Source organism: Entelurus aequoreus, linkage group LG27 (genome assembly GCF_033978785.1).
Source record: "Entelurus aequoreus isolate RoL-2023_Sb linkage group LG27, RoL_Eaeq_v1.1, whole genome shotgun sequence".
In the NCBI taxonomy this organism is placed as follows: Eukaryota; Metazoa; Chordata; class Actinopteri; order Syngnathiformes; family Syngnathidae; genus Entelurus; species Entelurus aequoreus.
In genome coordinates, this window is record NC_084757.1 from 2,779,252 (window position 1) to 2,799,298 (window position 20,047).

At 29.9% G+C, this 20,047-nt stretch overlaps 2 protein-coding genes across 2 annotated transcripts in view; one reads left to right on the forward strand and one right to left on the reverse strand.

Annotated features, from left to right (window-relative positions):
• The window catches only part of LOC133644198 (lipoma-preferred partner homolog), a 214,474-nt gene that overhangs the window by 118,437 nt on the left and 75,990 nt on the right, over positions 1 to 20,047 (reverse strand). Inside the window, exon 3 of the mRNA XM_062038544.1 lies at positions 17,788 to 18,342. Coding sequence (XP_061894528.1) covers positions 17,788 to 18,285 — 498 coding nt within the window. The 5' untranslated portion in view covers positions 18,286 to 18,342. The remainder of the gene's footprint in view (positions 1 to 17,787; positions 18,343 to 20,047) is intronic.
• The window catches only part of LOC133644195 (tumor protein 63-like), a 498,490-nt gene that overhangs the window by 49,408 nt on the left and 429,035 nt on the right, over positions 1 to 20,047 (forward strand). The window lies entirely within an intron of this gene.

A 20,047-nucleotide genomic window follows, 5' to 3' on the forward strand; every position in this document is an offset into this window, starting at 1 on the left:
AATATTTTAAGAATCAAAAATGCTACCTTTGTTATTTTTTTTATCCTCTGTTTTCAAATATTGGGAACATTACATCAAAAAACTAAACTAAAAAAAAAAACAGAAATATTCAAAACTTAAAACAAAACTTAAAAATGTACTAAATTTTTTTTTTTACTGTTTTACTATAATTTAAACTAGTTAATTACAAATAATCACATTCCATACTATATATTAAAACAAATTAAATACACCTTTAAATTATTTACTACACATATTTTAGCAAATGTTTGTCAATAAAAAGTAAATATTACATCATAAACAAAATAATTATTGGCATTGGCAATTATTACGGCAAATATTTTCAAATTTTTAATTTTACATATTTTTTAATTCTACAATTCTCCCTTTATGATTATCAAATGTTGGTACTTTTTTATTTGATTAGACAGTCAATTAAAAAAGGAAATATTAATTTCATTCAATATATTTAACAGTAACAAATTATTTATCACTTGTTATTTTGTTGTATGAAAGTCAAACTTACCCAATAAATATATAAAATATTTTAAGAACAAAAAATTCTGCCTTTATTTATTTTTTTATCCTCATTTTTCAAATATTGGGAACATTGCATCAAAAACAAAACTAAACAAAAAATAGAAATATTGCATTCATTTAAAAAAAAAAAAGAAACCATTTTTTATTAAATTCTTCAAAACTTAGAAACAAACTTAAAAATTTAATAAATGCATTTTTTTTACTGTTTTATTATGATTTAAGCTAGTTAATTACAAACAATTACATTCCATACTATATATTAAAACAAATCAAATCCACCTTTAAATTATTTTACTACACATATTTTAACAAATGTTTGTCAATAAAAAGTAAATATTGCATCATAAAAAAGAAAATAATTATTGGCATTGGCAATTGTTACCGCAAATATTTTCAAAATTTAATTTTACATATTTTTTAATTCTACAATTTTCCCTTCATGATTATCAAAGGTTGGTACTTTTTTATTTGATTAGACGTAGTCAGTTAAAAAAGGAAATATTAATTTGATTCAATATATTTAACAGTAATAATTATTTATCACTTGTTATTTTGTTGTATAAAAGTCAAATTCACCCAAAAAATACATAAAATATTTTAAGAATAAAAAATGCTGCCTTTGTTTTGTTTTTTTAATCTTCATTTTTCAAATATTGGGAACATTACATCAAAAAAACAAAAAAACAAAAACAGAAATATTGCATTCATTTTTTGAAAAGATACCTCCATTTTTTTTATAAATGTTTTTAAAACTTAGAAAAAAAATTAAAAATGTACTAAATAAAAACATTTTTTGTACTGTTTTACTATAATTTAAACTAGTTAATTACAAATAATTACATTCCATACTATATATTAAAACAAATCAAATCCACCTTTAAATTATTTACTACACATATTTTAACAAATGTTTGTCAATAAATAGTAAATATTACATCATAAAAAATAAAATTATTATTGGCATTGGCATTTATTACTGCAAATCTTTTCAAAATTTTAATTTTACATATTTTTTAATTCTACAATTCTCCCTTTATGATTATCAAATGTTGGTACTTTTTTTATTTGATTAGACGTAGTCAATTAAAAAAGGAAATATTAATTTGATTCAATATATTTAACAGTAATAATTATATATCACTTGTTATTTTGTTGTATACAAGTCAAATTCACCCAAAAAATACATAAAATATTTTAAGAATAAAAAATGCTGCCTTTGTTTTGTTTTTTATCCTCATCTTTCAAATATTGGGAACATTACATCAAAAAACAAACAAACAAAATAACAGAAATATTGCATTAATTTTTTGAATATATAACTTTTTTTTTATTAAATTCTTCAAAACTTAGAAAAAAAATTAAAAATGTACTAAATAAAAATAAAATTGTACTGTTTTATTATGATTGGTTAATTACAAATAATTGCATTCCATACTATATGTTAAAAAAAATCAAATCCACCTTTAAATTATTTACTACACATACAATATTTTAACAAATGTTTGTCAATAAAAAGCAAATATTACATCATAAAAAAGAAAATAATTATTGGCATTGGCAATTGTTACCGCAAATATTTTCAAAATTGTAATTTTACATATTTTTAAAATTCTACAATTCTCCCTTTATGATTATCAAATGTTGGTACTTTTTTATTTGATCAGACCCACATTGCTATTTGTAAAATGTAGTCAATTAAGTATTAATTTGATTCAATATATTGTTGAACATTAATATTTACTTATCACGTATTTTGTTGTATAACAGTCAAATTCCCCCAATAAATATATTAAATATTTTAAGAATAAAAAAATGCTGCCTTTATTATTTTTTTTCATTGATTTTTTTTGGACTGTGTTTTATTACAATTCAGACAAATTATTGAACATTAAAGCTAAACCACTTAAATATTACATAAGTTACTATAAAAATAAAAAGTAGTAGTAACATGTTGAATTGAGAAATGGTATTAAGGAATTCCAGGAATTTCAGGAAAACCGGGAATTTTTCCAGTTCAAAAAACAACTTTGTTTTTTGTCCTGATTAAGAAGAATGTTTTGACGGTGGAACGGTTGAAATGCGTTAAAAAATATGGAAGGAATAGTCGACAGAAAAAAGGGTCCAAAAAGGGTCTGAAAAAAAGGGAATTCTGTGAATTCCTGGAATTTTTTTATAACTTGGAAAAATTATGGTTTGAATTTCCAGGATGAATTGAATGTGTTGAAAGTGGAATGGTTTGAATAGGTTGAAAAATGTGGGAATTGTGGAAGTTAAAAAAATGGACAATTTATTTTGAATGGGGAAAATGTTACTGAAAAAGGGGAATTCTTGGAAATACGGGAATTTTTTTTTTTTTGTTATAGGAGAGCACACCATTTTGAACAGGGTGAATATTTTGAAGTTGGAACAGTTTGAAAATAATAAAATAAAATACAAAAATGTGGAACACTGAAAAATGTTCCATTCATTTCAAAGGGAATTTCATGGAAATTTGGGAATTTCGAGAAAACTTTGGGGAAAATGTTAAAAGACTTGAATGTTGTGAATGAGTCGAAATGGTTGGATGTTGAAATTTTTCAAATCGGTCAAGAAATGATGAAGTAGTAACATGTTGAATTGAGAAATGCTATTAAGGGATTCCAGGAATTTCAGGAAAACCGGGAATTTTTCCAGTTCAAAAAACTACTTCGTTTTACATATGTCAAACATTGGCAGTGTCAGATTTATTCCAGCGGCTTGGTTCTTGTTGTTTGTGGTGATGTCGTAGAAAAATGCAAACGGCAACCTGGACGACAAACAATAAGACGTATTTATTGCGTGTGCACCTACAGCGATGAAGTAGCACTGGTTTTAATATCATCAGAGCACTGGTTTTAATATCATCAGAGCACTGGTTTTAATATCATCAGAGCACTGGTTTTAATATCATCAGAGCACTGGTTTGAACATCATCAGATCCACGCGCTCACCAAACAGCACGGACACTTCTGCAGCGGCCGGGGCCGACGGAGCCTCGGTGACAGATATCGATCTGGGAAATTATTTAGCCGCCGCGCCGGCCTGATTATTTACGAGCGCTTGTGGCGCGAACGCCGGTGATCTACTGAGGCTGACCGGACCGAGTGTGCACTCGCATCAACAACACCCATGAGGCAACAAAGCACTTTGCTTTTTATTTGGCTTTTCTGGTGCCTTTGACATGACCGAGGACAAACATTGTCGCTTTAACGACGTACTGCAAAAACCTAGCTTCTTTTTACACTTTCATGGTGATTACTATCGTTACTAAAAACATGTTTAACAGTAATAACGGTCTATTAATAACCCCAAAATAAAAGGAATAACACATGTATTACATGTTTTGATAATATTTTTGTACTTCATTTCATTAATTACAAATATTGGGAATATTACATTAAAGAAAAAAACAGAAATATTACATTAATTTGAAAAAAAGAGGCCTTCATTTTAAATTTAATTCTACAAAACAAAAAAACTAAAATTCAAATGTACTAAATTAAGATTTTCTTACTCATTTTTAATCCAATTCAAACATATTGTACTTTGGTCAATAAAAAATGTAATATTACTTAAAAATCCCACCTTTAATTATTTTATTTTTATATTTTTTATTTAATTTACCAAAACAAAAACAAAAAAATAATTTAGTAAATATAATTTTCCTACTAATTTTTAATCCAATTCAAACATATTGTACTTTGGTCAATAAAAAATTTAATATTACTTAAAAATCCCACCTTTAATTATTTTATTTATTACGATATCAGCAAGTATCGGCCCCAGTTTCGGTCCCATGATGGGTATTGAGACTGTTCTACTTGTTATCAGTGAACACACAACTTCCTTGGCAGAGGTAATAAAAATACACATGGCTATTAGTAATAAAAATGAAATATTATTTACTTCAATATATTGTTCAACAGTAATAATTATCTATTAATAACCCAAAAAAAGCAATAATACATGTATTACATATTTTGATATGTTTATACTTCATTTTATTAATTACAAATATTGGGAACATATCAACAAAAACAGAAATATTACATTAATATATAAAAAAGATGCCTTCATTTTTAATTTAATCCTTCAAAACTTCAAAAAAATAAAATAAAAAGGTAAAAATGTACTAAATAAAGATTTTCCTACAAATTTTTAATCCCATTAAAACATATTGAATTTTGGTCAGTAAAAAATGTAATATTACATAAAAATCCCACCTTTAATTGTTTTATTTATTACAATATCAGCAAGTATCGGCCCCTGTTTCTGTCCCATGATGGGTATTTGGACTTTTCTGTTGTTTTACTTGTTATCAGTGAACACACAACTTCCTTGGCAGAGGTAATAAAAATACACATAGCTGTTGGTAGTAAATAAATATGATTTCCTACAATATATTGTTTAACAGTAATAATGATCTATTAATACATAATAATCCAGGAATAATACATGTATTAAATATTTTGATAATATTTTTGTACTACTTTTGTACATTTTTAAAAGACGCCCTAATTTTTTATTTAATTTTCCAAAACTAAAAAAAAATAATGTAGTAAATATAATTTTTGGGCAGCAAAAAATTTAATATTACATAAAAATCCCACCAATTAATAACCAAAAAATAAAAGGAATAATACATGTATTACATATTTTCATAGGTTTATACTTCATTTTATTAATTACAAATATTGGGAACATTATATCAACAAAAATAGAAATATTACATTAATATGTAAAAAAAAGACGCCTTCTTTTTTAATTTAATTCTTCAAAACTTTAAAAAAAAAAAAAGGTAAAAATGTACTAAATAAAGATTTTCCTACACATTTTTCATCCAATTCAAACATATTGAACTTTGGTCAATAAAAAATGTAATATTACATAAAAATCCCACCTTAAATTGTTTTATTTATTACGATATCAGCAAGTATCGGCCCCTGTTTCGGCCCCGTGATGGGCAGTTGGACTTTTTTACTGTTTTACTTGTTATCAGTGAACACACAACTTCCTTGGCAGAGGTAATAAAAATACACATAGCTATTAGTAATAAAAATGAAATATTATTTACTTCAATATATTTTTTAACAGTAATAATTACCTATTAATAACCACAAAAAAAAGTAATAATACATGTATTGCATATTTTGATAATATGTTTGCACTTCATTTTATTAATTACAAATATTGGGAACATTATATCAACAAAAACAGAAATATTACATTAATCAAAAAATAAAGACACCTTCATTTTTAATTTAATTCTTCAAAACGTTAAAAAAAAAAAAGGTAAAAATGTACTAAATAAAGATTTTCCTACACATTTTTCATCCAATTCAAACATATTGAACTTTGGTCAATAAAAAATGTAATATAACATAAAAATCCCACCTTAAATTGTAAATATTATTTACTTCAATATATTGTTTAACAGTAATAATTAGCTATTAATAACCAAAAAATAAAAGTAACAATACATGTATTGCATATTTTGATAATATGTTTGTACTTCATTGTATTAATTACAAATATTGGGAATATTATATCAACAAAAACAAATATAACAATCAACAAAAAAAAGACATCTTCATTTTTTATTAAATTCTTCAAAACTTAAAAAAAAAATTAAAAAAAAAAAATGTTTAAATTAATTTTATTAATTACAAATATTGGGAACATTACATCTACAAAAACAGAAATATTACATTAGTTTAAAAAAAAGACGCCTTATTTTTTTATTTAATATTCCAAAACAAAAAAAACCAAACATTTAGTAAATATAATTTTCCTACTAATTTTTAATCCAATTCAAACATATTGAACTTTGGTCATAAAAAATGTGATATTACTTAAAAATCCCACCTTTAAATGTTTTATTTATTACGATATCAGCAAGTATGGGCCCCATGATGGGTATTTGGACATCTCTACTGTTTTACTTGTTATCAGTGAAGAAATAAGTTCCTTGGCAGAGGTAATAAAACAGAAGCTCCTCAGTGGAAGGTGATTCATGTTATATATAGACAACACTCATTTGCTTTTATGTGGAATCAAAGGCAAACAAATCCACTAAACGCCACCTTTTTGTTTTTTACAAAGCACGCCGGGACTCCAGCGAGCTTTCAAGCAATATGTAGATTTTTGTTTTGAACAAACATAATTAGACTTTTTCCCTCACGCTGGAACTCATTTGTGTTGAACAAAGTGCGGTCCTTGACGGGCCGCTCCCGCTCTCGCTCCCGGCGGACGCCGCTGGAAGGAAGCCTTGAGTGAGCAAACTCCCTACTTTCCTGAGATGCGCTCGGATTAGAATAGTCGTCTCCACGGCACCCGTTTTTGTATTCTCAGACACCAGGCGGCCTATAAAAAGCTCCGTCAGGATTCTTGCAAGGTTTCGCTACACGCCTGAAATATCTCGCTTTTTCACCTCCGCAAAACTCCATTTGTGGTCAAACGAAGACGTTTTATTGTTGCGCCGCTACAGAAGACATTTGGTTTTCCATCAAACTACGCCTTCTAACTCCATCAGGCAATTCATGAAGGAACTGGTGAGAATGCTGCGATGCTGAAGTTGAACTGAAATGCTGACAGGATGTAGTATGGATGTAAGAATAGTTGGAATTTCCAGGAAAACCCAGAATTTGGTTTGGAACTTAGGAAAGTGTTAGTTTGAATGTCCAGGATGAGCGGAGTGGTTTGAATAGGTTGAAAAATGTGGGAATTTATTTGGAAAAAAAAAAGTGCTTCACTATACAAACTTTTCTATTTGCGAACCCTGCTCGAAAAACCGTCTAGGTTTGTAAATCGAGGTTCCACAGTAATGTATAGTACTTCATATTGTGTTCAAAATGTACAAACCTTCACTAAAATATGGACTTTTGTCCAAGCTGGAACCAATTAATCATATTTACATTGTTTCATTTGGGGTAAAAAAGTGCTTCACTATACAAACGTTTCTATCAAGCGAACCCTGCTAGGTTGGTAAATCGAGGTTCCACTGTACACAGTAATGTATAGTACTTTATATTGTGTTTAAAATGTACAAACCTTCACTAAAATATGGACTTTTGTCCAGGCTGGAACCAATTATTCATATTTACATTGTTTCTTTTGAAAAAAAAAATTGCTTCACTATACAAACTTTTCTATCTACAAACCCTTTACGAGGAAACAACAAAGTTTGTAAATCGAAGTTCCACTGTACACAGTACTACATAGTACCTTATATTGTGTTCAAAGTGTACAAACCTTCACTAAAATATGGACTTTTGTCCAGGCTGGAACCAATTATTCATATTTGCATTGTTTCTTTTAAGGGAAAAAAGTGCTTCACTATACAAACGTTTCTATCAAGCGAACCCTGCTAGGTTTGTAAATCGAGGTTCCACGGCACACAGTACTACATAGTACTTTATATTGTGTTCAAAATGTACAAACCTTCACTAAAATATGGACTTTTATCCAAGCTGGAACCAATTATTCATATTTACATTGTTTCTTTTGAAAAAAAAAATTGCTCCACTATACAAACTTTTCTATCTACAAACCCTTTACGAGGAAACAACAAAGTTTGTAAATCGAAGTTCCACTGTACACAGTACTACATAGTACTTTATATTGTGTTCAAAGTGTACAAACCTTCACTAAAATATGGACTTTTGTCCAGGCTGGAACCAATTATTCATATTTATATTGTTTCTTTTAAGGGAAAAAAGTGCTTCACTATACAAACGTTTCTATCAAGCGAACCCTGCTAGGTTTGTAAATCGAGGTTCCACGGCACACAGTACTACATAGTACTTTATATTGTGTTCAAAATGTACAAACCTTCACTAAAATATGGACTTTTGTCCACGCTGGAACCAATTATTCATATTTACATTGTTTCTTTTGGGGGGAAAAAGTGCTTCACTATACAAACGTTTCTATCAAGCGAACCCGGCTAGGTTAGTAAATCGAGGTTTCACTGTACACAGTAATAAATAGTACTTTATATTGTGTTTAAAATGAACAAACCTTCATTAAAATATGGACTTTTGTCCAGGCTGGAACCAATTATTCATATTTACATTGTTTCTTTTAAGGGAAAAAAGTGCTTCACTATACAAACGTTTCTATCAAGCGAACCCTGCTAGGTTTGTAAATCGAGGTTCCACGGCACACAGTACTACATAGTACTTTATATTGTGTTCAAAATGTACAAACCTTCACTAAAATATGGACTTTTGTCCAAGCTGGAACCAATTATTCATATTTACATTGTTTCTTTTGAAAAAAAAATTGCTTCACTATACAAACTTTTCTATCAAGCGAACCCGGCTAGGTTTGTAAATCGAGGTTTCACTGTACACAGTAATAAATAGTACTTTATATTGTGTTTAAAATGAACAAACCTTCACTAAAATATGGACTTTTGTCCAGGCTGGAACCAATTATTCATATTTACATTGTTTCTCTTAAGGAAAAAAGTGCTTCACTATACAAACGTTTCTATCAAGCGAACCCTGCTAGGTTTGTAAATCGAGGTTCCACGGCACACAGTACTACATAGTACTTTATATTGTGTTCAAAATGTACAAACCTTCACTAAAATATGGACTTTTGTCCAAGCTGGAACCAATTATTCATATTTACATTGTTTCTTTTGGGGGGAAAAAGTGCTTCACTATACAAACGTTTCTATCAAGCGAACCCGGCTATGTTTGTAAATCGAGGTTCCACGGCACACAGTACTATATAGTACTTTATATTGTGTTTAAAATGTACAAACCTTCACTAAAATATGGACTTTTGTCCAGGTTGGAACCAATTATTCATATTTATATTGTTTCTTTTGAAAAAAGAAATTGCTTCACTATACAAACTTTTTTTTATCTACAAACCCTTTTCGAGGAAACAACAAAGTTTGTAAATCGAGGTTCCACTGTACACAGTACTGTCTAGTACTTTATATTGTGTTGAAACCTTCACTAAAATATGGACTTTTGTCCAGGCTGGAACCAATCTTTCATATTTACATTGTTTCTTTTGAAAACATGTGCTTCACTATACGAACTTTTCTATCTACAAACCCTTTTCGATAAGCAACTAAGTTTGTAAATCGATGTTCCACTGTACACATTACTGTATAGTACTTTATATTGTGTTCAAAGTGTATAAACATTCATTAAAATATGGACTTTTGTCCAGGCTGGAACCAATTATTCATATTTACATTGTTTCTTTTGGGGAAAAAATTGCTTCACTATACAAACTTTTCTATCTACAAACCCTTTACGAGGAAACAACAAAGTTTGTAAATCGAGGTTCAACTGCACACAGTACTGTCTAGTACTTTATATTGTGTTGAAACCTTCACTAAAATACGGACTTTTGTCCAGGCTGGAACCAATCTTTCATATTTACATTGTTTCTTTTGAAATCATGTGCTTCACTTTACAAACTTTTCTATCTACAAACCCTTTTCGAGAACCAACTAAGTTTGTAAATCGAGGTTCCACTGTACACAGTACTGTATAGTACTTTATATTGTGTTCAAAGTGTATAAACATTCACTAAAATATGGACTTTTGTCCAGGCTGGAACCAATTATTCATATTGACATTGTTTCTTTTGAAGAAAAAAAAGGAAGTGATTCACTATATAAACTTTTATATTTACAAACCCTTTTCGTGAACCAGCTAAGTTTGTTAATCGAGGTTCCACAGTACTGTACAGTACTTTATATTGTGTTCAAAGTGTACAAACCTTCACTAAAATATGGACTTTTGTCCAGGCTGGAACCAATTATTCATATTTACATTGTTTCTTTTGAAAACATGTGCTTCACTATACAAACTTTTTTTAAAGTGAAATATATGAACCCTTTTTGGGAACCAATTACGTTTCTAAATCGAGGTTTAACTGTACACAGTACTGTACAGTACTTTATATTGTGTTCAAAGTGTGCAAACCTTACTAAAATATGGACTTTTGTCAAGGCTGGAACCAATTATTCATATTTACATTGTTTCTTTTGGGGATGGTGGGGGGTGATTCACTATACAAACTTTTAAAATTTACAAACCCTTTTCGCGAACCAGCGAAGTTTGTAAATCGAGGTTCCACTGTACACAGTAATGTATAGTACTTTAAATTGTGTTCAAAGTGTACAAACCTTCACTAAAATATGGACTTTTGTCCAGGCTGGAACCAATTATTCAAATTGACATTGTTTCTTTTGAAGAAAATAAAGGAAGTGATTCACTATACAAACTTTTATATTTACGAACCCTTTTCGGGAACCGACTAAGTTTGTAAATGGAGGTTCCACAGCACATTTGATTTACAGTTGCCACATGGGATCAGTATCGGTATTGGTATCGGCCGAGTGTGGCGTTTGCCCACTTGTGCTGGCAGCAAAACGTGGTGGTGTGGCTTTAACAGCCGTGGTTTCCGCGACGTGGCCGTGTAAAAAGGAGGATTACGTCTCAGCCTGAAGTGGAAAGTGTTATCAAGTAAAAAAGGCATCTTTCATCTCCGCACTCCACCCCAAAAACAAACAAGAGAGAAATCCTGCGACGGAGCCTTAAGCGAGGAGATAAATACTCCAGAAGATGCCTTTTTCTCTCCGACAAATGGAGTGTGATGGCGCCGCGCTCCCAACAGACCTGATCTTTCAAAAATTCATAAAGGTTAACACAACAGTTTATTCTATGCATCGCAATGAAAGAGGACAAGCGCGCCCCCCCCACGGTACACACACACACTTACACACACACACACACACACACACACACACACACACACACACACACACACACACACACACACACACACACACACACACACACACACACACACACACACACACACACACACACACACACTTCTTCATCAAACACAAGTGTTAGCGGTGGGCAGGTCGATACATACATATATTATTACTATTGACAGCAGGGTGGTATCAATATTGGATCGATACTGGCATGATGGGATGGATATATTTCAGTACTGTGTTGCATAACAATATAATCAACATTTCTACACATTCAAAGGAAAGACAGTGTTTGTTGTGTCATGCTTAAATGAATTAGATTATTTTTTTCATAATAATTAATCTTTTTTTTGTAATTATTTGTATCAAATTGAATTAATTAATTAAATTATTTTTTCATAATAATTAACTATTTTTTTTAGTAATTATTTGTATCAAATTGAATTAATTAATTTATTAATTAAATTATTTTGTTCATAATAAATCATTTTTTTAGTAATTATTTGTATCAAACTGAATTAATTAATTAATTAATTAAAATATTTTTTAAAATAATAATTTATCTTTTTTTTTAGTAATTATTTGTATCAAATTGAATAAATTAATTAAATACAAATGAAAAAAAAAAAGAAAAAAAAAAGTATTACTATTGACAGCAGGGTGGTATCAATATTGGATCGATACTGGCATGATGGGATGGATATATTTCAGTACTGTGTTGCATAACAATATAATCAACATTTCTACACATTCAAGGGAAAGACAGTGTTTGTTGTGTCATGCTTAAATGAATTAAATTATTTTTTTCATAATAATTAATCATTTTTTTAGTAACTATTTGTATCAAATTGAATTATTAATGAATTAAATTATTTTTTTCATAATAATTAATAACATTTTTTTAGTAATTATTTGTATCAAATTCAATTAATTAATTAATTAATTAAATTATTTTTTTCATAATAATTAATACTTTTTTTTAGTAATTATTTGTATCCAATTGAATGAATTAATTAATGAATTAAATTATTTTTTTCATAATAATTAATCATTTTTTTAGTAATTATTTGTATCAAATTGAATTGATTAATTAATTAAATTATTTTTTTCATAATAATTAATCATTTTTTTTAGTAATTATTTGTATCAAATTGAATTAATTAATTAAATACAAGGGGGAAAAAAGTATTACTATTGACAGCAGGGTGGTATCAATATTGGATCGATACTGGCATGATGGGATGGATATATTTCAGTACTGTGTTGCATAACAATATAATCAACATTTCTACACATTCAAAGGAAAGACAGTGTTTGTTGTGTCATGCTTGAATGAATTAGATTATTTTTTTCATAATAATTAATCTTTTTTTTTGTAATTATTTGTATCAAATTGAATTAATTAATTAATGAATTAAATTATTTTTTTCATAATAATTGACATTTTTTTAGTAATTATTTGTATCAAATTGAATTAATTAATTTATGAATTAAATTATTTTGTTCATAATTAATCATTTTTAGTAATTATTTGTATCAAACTGAATTAATTAATTAATTAATTAAATTATTTTTTTCATAATAATTTGTCTTTTTTTTTTAGTAATTATTTGTATCAAATTGAATTAATTAAATACAAATGAAAAAAAAAATAAGAAAAAAAGTATTACTATTGACAGCAGGGTGGTATCAATATTGGATCAATACTGGCATGATGGGATGGATATATTTCAGTACTGTGTTGCATAACAATATAATCAACATTTCTACACATTCAAAAGAAATACAGTGTTTGTTGTGTCATGCTTGAATGAATTAGATTATTTTTTTCATAATAATTAATAATTTTTTTAGTAATTATTTGTATCAAATTGAATTCATTAATTAATTAATTAAATAATTTTTTTCATAATAATTAATAATTTTTTTAGTAATTATTTGTATCAAATTGAATTAATTTATGAATTAAATTATTTTTTTCATAATAATTTATTATTTTTTTAGTAATTATTTGTATCAAATTGAATGAATTAATTAATGGATTAAATTATTGTTTTCATAATAATTAATCTTTTTTTTTCCGTAAATATTTGTATCAAATTGAATTAATTAATTAAATACAAGTGGAAAAAAGAAAAAGAAAGTATTACTGTTGACAGCAGGGTGGTATCAATATTGGATCGATACTGGCATGATGGGATGGATATATTTCAGTACGGTGTTGCATAACAATATAATCAACATTTCTACACATTCAAGGGAAAGACAGTGTTTGTTGTGTCATGCTTAAATGAATTAAATTATTTTTTTCATAATAATCTTTTTTTTTGTAATTATTTGTATCAAATTAAATTAATTAATTAATAAATTAAATCGTTTTTTTTCAAAATTAATCTTTTTTTTTCAGTAATTATTTGTATGAAATTGAATTAATTAATTAATGAATTAAATTATTTTTTTCATAATCTTTTTTAGTAATTATTTGTATCAAATTAAATTAATTAATTAAATACAAGTGGAAAAAAGAAAAAAAGTATTACTGTTGACAGCAGGGTGGTATCAATATTGGATCGATACTGGCATGATGGGATGGATATATTTCAGTACTGTGTTGCACAACAATATAATCAGCATTTCTACACATTCAAGGGAAAGACTGTTTGTTGTGTTATGCTTAAATGAATTAGATTATTTTTTTCATAATAATTCATCTTTTTTTTTGTAATTATTTGTATCAAATTGAATTAATTAATTCATTAAATTGTTTTTTTCATAATAATTAATCTTTTTTTTAGTAATTATTTGTATCAAATTGAATTAATTAATTAATTAAATAATTGTTATCATAATATTTTTTAGTAATTATTTGTATCAAATTGAATTAATTAATTAAATACAAGTGGAAGAAAAAGAAGAAAAAAAAGTATTGCTGTTGACAGCAGGGTGGTATCAATATTGGATCGATACTGGCATGATGGGATGGATATATTTCAGTACTGTGTTGCATAACAATACAATCAACATGTCTACACATTCAAGGGAAAGACAGTGTTTGTTGTGTCATGCTTAAATGAATTAAATAATTTTTTTCATAATAATTAATCATTTTTTTAGTAATTATTTGCATCAAATTTAATTAATTAATTAAATTATTTTTTCATAATAATTAATAATTGTTTTAGTAATTATTTGTATCAAATTGAATTTATGAATTAAATAATTTTTTTCATAATAATTCATCATTTTTTTAGTAATTATTTGTATCAAATTGAATTAATTAAATTATTTTTTTCATAATTAATAATTTTTTAGTAATTATTTGTATCAAATTGAATTAATTAATTAATTAAATATTTTTTTCATAATAATTAATAATTGTTTTAGTAATTATTTGTATAAAATTGAATTAATTAATTAATCAAATTATTTTTTTTCATAATTATTAAATCTTTTTTTTTAGTAATTATTTGTATCAAATTGAATTAATTAATTTTTTTTTTTTTCATAATTAATCTTTTTTTTTTTAGTAATTATTTGAATCAAATTAAATACATTAATTAAATACAAAAAAAAAAGAAAAAAAAAAGAAAAAGTATTCGCCACAGGAGACGAGAACCGGACATGCAGGACACCTCCACAAGCCTAGTGAGAGTGCTTTACCGCCGCCGTCAAAGTGGCGGGAAAGTGTGAGGAACAACTCCCGGCTTTTTGACGAGCGCGAGTCTTGCTGTACTATGAACAGTAGATGGCGTGGAAACTCTTGTGTGGAGGGGGGCGTGGCCTGCGGGCCTGCAGCGGAACGGGGTGTGCCAGGACCGGACACGTTTTGACGCCTACCCCGAGGCTCACCTGGGCCATCTACGCACCTGTCGCTGACTTCGGGGCCGGTCCTGGCACACCCCGTTCCGCTGCAGGCCCGCAGGCCACACCCCCCTCCACACTGTGATTCTTAACACACCTGGTCTGCCAGAGAATAAGAAGACGTAGCAGGAGGGACCAGTGTTGCCAACTTAGTGACTTTGTCGCTATATTTAGTAGGGGTGCACAAAAAAATCAATTCACATCCTTAAATCCATTCATAAGGTTAAAAAAATATATAGAAAGTAAATAAAAAATAAATGTATTTTAGACCAAATAATACATTGCAAAAATCGGTTTGAATCCAAAATTTACTCTAAAATAATTGATTTTAGACAAAATAATACATTGCAAAAATGGGATTGAATCCTACTGTACTATGAACAGTAGATGGCATCGTTACTCTGATTCTGAACACACCTGGTCTGCCAGAGAATAAGAAGACGTAGCAGGAGGTATCAGTGTTGCCAACTTAGTGACTTTGTCGCTATATTTAGTAGGGGTGCACAAAAAAATGTATTCACATTCTTAAATCGATTCATAAGGTTAAAAAATCTATAGAAAGAAAATACAAAATAAATGCATTTTATTTTTTTTATTTTTTTGAATTTATTTTAATTTATTTTTTTTAATTTAAAAAAAAAAAAAAAATAAAAAAAAATAAAAAAAATAAAATAAAATAAAATAAATGCATTTTAGACCAAATAATACATTGCAAAAATCGGTTTGAATCCAAAATTTACTCTAAATTAATTGATTTTAGACCAAATAATACATTGCAAAAATGGGTTTGAATCCAAAATTTACTCTGAATCAGTCATTTTTAAAAAAGTGTGCAGAATAACTCCCAGATGTTGAGTAGCGTGAGTCATGACGGACTATGAACAGTAGATGGCATCGTTACTCTCATTCTTAACACACCTGGTCTGCCAGAGAATAAGAAGATGTAGCAGGAGGGATCAGTGTTGCCAACTTAGTGACTTTGTCGCTATATTTAGTAGGGGTGCACAAAAAAATGTATTCACATTCTTAAATCGATTCATAAGGTTAAAAAATCTATAGAAAGAAAATACAAAATAAATGCATTTTATTTTTTTAAATTTTTTGTTTGTTTTATTTCTTTTTTTAATTTTTTTTAAATTTAAAAACAAATAAAAAATTAAAAAATAAAATTAAAATTAAAATTAAATTAAAAAAATCAAAATCACTTTTTGAAATGATGCTTATAAGCCAACCAGAAGGAGCTTTTCTAACCTGTTTGGAAAATGTTCATACCAAATAATACAGTGAGAGAATCGGGTTGAATTGAGAATCGACTCATTTGAATAGTCACCCAAGGAACCGGATGGATTCCTTGGGTGACTCAATTTACCATTCACACCCTAAATTGATTCATAAGGTTTAAAAAAATCTATAGAAAGAAAATAAAAAATAAATGTAGTTTAGACCAAATAATACATTGCAAAAATGGGTTTGAATCCTACTGGACTATGAACACTAGATGGCATCGTTACTCGGATTCTGAACACACCTGGTCTGCCAGAGAATAAGAAGACGTAGCAGGAGGGATCAGTGTTGCCAACTTAGCGACTTTGTCGCTTAGTAGGGGCGCACAAAACAATCGAGTCACATTCTTCTCAGTCGATTCATCATTTTCAAAAATCGATTCGAAAAATATGTAAATCTAATTCTTTTTAATCACAATCAGTTTTTGAAATGATGTTTATAAGTAGAGATGTTCGATAATATATGCGTTAAAATGTAATATCAGAAATTATCGGTATCGTTTTTTTTATTATTGGTATCGTTTTTTTGTTTTTGTTTTGTTTTTTAAAATTAAATCAACATAAAAAACACAAGATACACTTACAATTAGTGCACCAACCCAAAAAAAGGGTTGTTTCTTTCTGTTATTAATATTGTGCTTCCTACATTATATATCAATATATATCAATACAGTCTGCAAGGGATACAGTCCGTAAGCACACATGATTGTGCGTGCTGCTGCTCCACTAATAGTACTAACCTTTAACCGTTAATTTGACTCATTTTCATTCATTACTAGTTTCTATGTAACTGTTTTTATATTGTTGTACTTTCTTTTTTTGTTCAAGAAAATGTTTTTAATTTATTTATCTTATTTTACTAATTTTTTAAAAAAAGTACCTTATCTTCACCATACCTGGTTGTCCAAATTAGGCATAATAATGTGTTAATTCCACGACTGCATATATCGGTTGATATCGGTATTGGTAATTAAAGAGTTGGACAATATCGGAATATCGGATATCGGCAAAAAGCCATTATCGGACATCCCTATTTATAAGATGTTAACCTGTTTTGAAGATGTTCATACCAAATAATACGGTGAGAGAATCGAGTTGAATCGAGAATCGACTCAGTGGAATCCTCACCCAAGGAATCAAAGATTCACACCTGGAGGATTCAGTTTTCAAGAAGCGACCTGAGAGTTCCTCACCTCCACCTGCGTTATGGGCGTATATGCAAATGAGATGCTAATCCACCCCGCCCCCTCACCCATACAGCATTCAATGGCCACAGTTTGACTCTGGAACAGACAAACGTCCCTCACAGTGAGTGTTCTTTCTTACCTTTGGTGGGACCACAGGTCCAGACATGTACGGGGTCAGGTTCTGCGGCTCGTCCGTGATGTAGGTCTTCTTGGGTCCTGCCGCCTGGTAGGGGTCGGCCCTCCTGAGGCCCTGCTGGTGCTGCTCCTGGTAGCCGCCCTGAGTCGGCGGGGAGAAGCCGGGCTGAGGCGGCCCGTAGGCGAAGTCGGGTCCTTTGGGCTGGGCGTACTGCACCTGGGCGGGGCCACGCGGCGGCTGCTGCTGCTGCTGGCCGAGGTTCTGCCCACCGGGCGCCTGGTGCTGCGGGCTGGGCTGGGCCGACCGCACCTGGACGTTGAAGGTGGGCTGGCTGGGCGTGGAGGCGGTGGCGTAGGAGGCGGCCACCGGCTGAGACGCCGCCGGGCTTTGATGATGGAGCTTGGCCGGGAGCGTGTACGAGCCGCCGCCGCTGCCCAGCGCCTGAGGTTTGGGCGTGGACTTCTTGGTGGCGGTGAGAGGCGGCTGGGTGGGTATGACCATGCGCCTGTAGCCCGTCACCGGGGCGCTGGGGGTGGACACGGTGGAGGGTCCAGTGGTCTGCAACACAAACACAACTTGGATGTCTTTCCTTGTTGGCAAAATCCCCCCAAAAACACGTTTGTGCAATCAGCGGCGTGCACTCCGACGAGAAAGAGGCTGCGCACATAATTCAGCACAGACATTTTTTTTGTGTGTTTAAATTTGCTGCCAACTTTCTGGGTGATGAAAAAACAACATTTAACACGCGGCCAGTAGACAACCACAATGTATACCAACATTTTCCTGCAGCAGTATATACAGACACGGAGGCGGGGGGGAAAGGCGACTTTGGCACGAAAAGAATCGGACCCTCCGGTTTTGGGGTATGACTGAGATTCCTTTTTTTTTTTTTACCAAAAACTGTTTTTGTACAATCAAACGTTGCAAGTAACAAACGGGTCCGTTTGCGCGCAGAAACAAATCAGCGTGCAAACAAATAATTCACGTCTTGGCGATTCAGTGTCTGCACTTTTTTTTTTATTTTTTTTTTTACTGCGTTCTCCAGGCAAAATCATCCACCAGGGGACCAAAGAAAGTTGCGAGTGCCAGCACTTTGATAACGAAAGTGAGAAACACGACTGAATTCAAGAAAAAACTCAAGAGTTAAAAGTTGGAAGTTCTATTAAAAAAATTAAAAAAAATTAAAAATAAAAAAAAATAATAGATTTTTATTTTTGTATTTTTAAAAAAAAATTTGTTCTCATTTATTTTCAATCCGTCCTGTCCAGCCACTCAGACAAATCATATAGTGGATGTAAATAATCTAAATCTGCTGTACACATTTAATTTAGAAAAAAATAAGTGTCTAATACTTCTCTTAAAGTCTTATTTGTATTTGACTTTATTAAATGTTTGGGTAGAATTTTATTAAAATAAATAAAAATAAAAAGTTTTATTTTAAGTAATATAGAAATTTATCACATGACTGAGATTCCTTTTTTTTTTTTTTTTTTACCAAAAACAGTTTTTGTACAATCAAACGTTGCAAGTAACAAACGGGTCCGTTTGCGCGCAGAAACAAATCAGCGTGCAAACAAATAATTCACGCCTTGGCGATTCAGTGTCTGCACTTTTTTTCTTTTTTTTTTTACTGCGTTGTCCAGGCAAAATCATCCACCAGGGGACCAAAGAAAGTTGCGAGTGCCAGCACTTTGATAACGAAAGTGAGAAAACACGACTGAATTCAAGAAAAAACTGAAGAGTTAAAAGTTGGAAGTTCTATTAAAATTTTTTTTTAAAAATTAAAATTAAAAAAAATAATAGATTTTTATTTTTGTATTATTTTTTTATATGTTCTCATTTATTTTCAATCCGTCCTGTCCAGCCACTCAGACAAATCATATAGTGGATGTAAATAATCTAAATCTGCTGTACACATTTAATTTAGAAAAAAATAAGTGTCTAATACTTCTCTTAAAGTCTTATTTGTATTTGACTTTATTAAATGTTTGGGTAGAATTTTATTAAAATAAATAAAAATAAAAAGTTTTATTTTAAGTAATATAGAAATTTATCACATGACTGAGATTCCTTTTTTTTTTAACCAAAAACAGTTTTTGTACGATCAAACGTTGCAAGTAACAAACGGGTCCGTTTGCGCGCAGAAACAAATCAGCGTGTAAACAAATAATTCACGCCGTGGCGATTCAGTGTCTGCATTTTTTTTTTTTTTTTTTTTTTACTGCATTCTCCAGGCAAAATCATCCACCAGGGGACCAAAGAA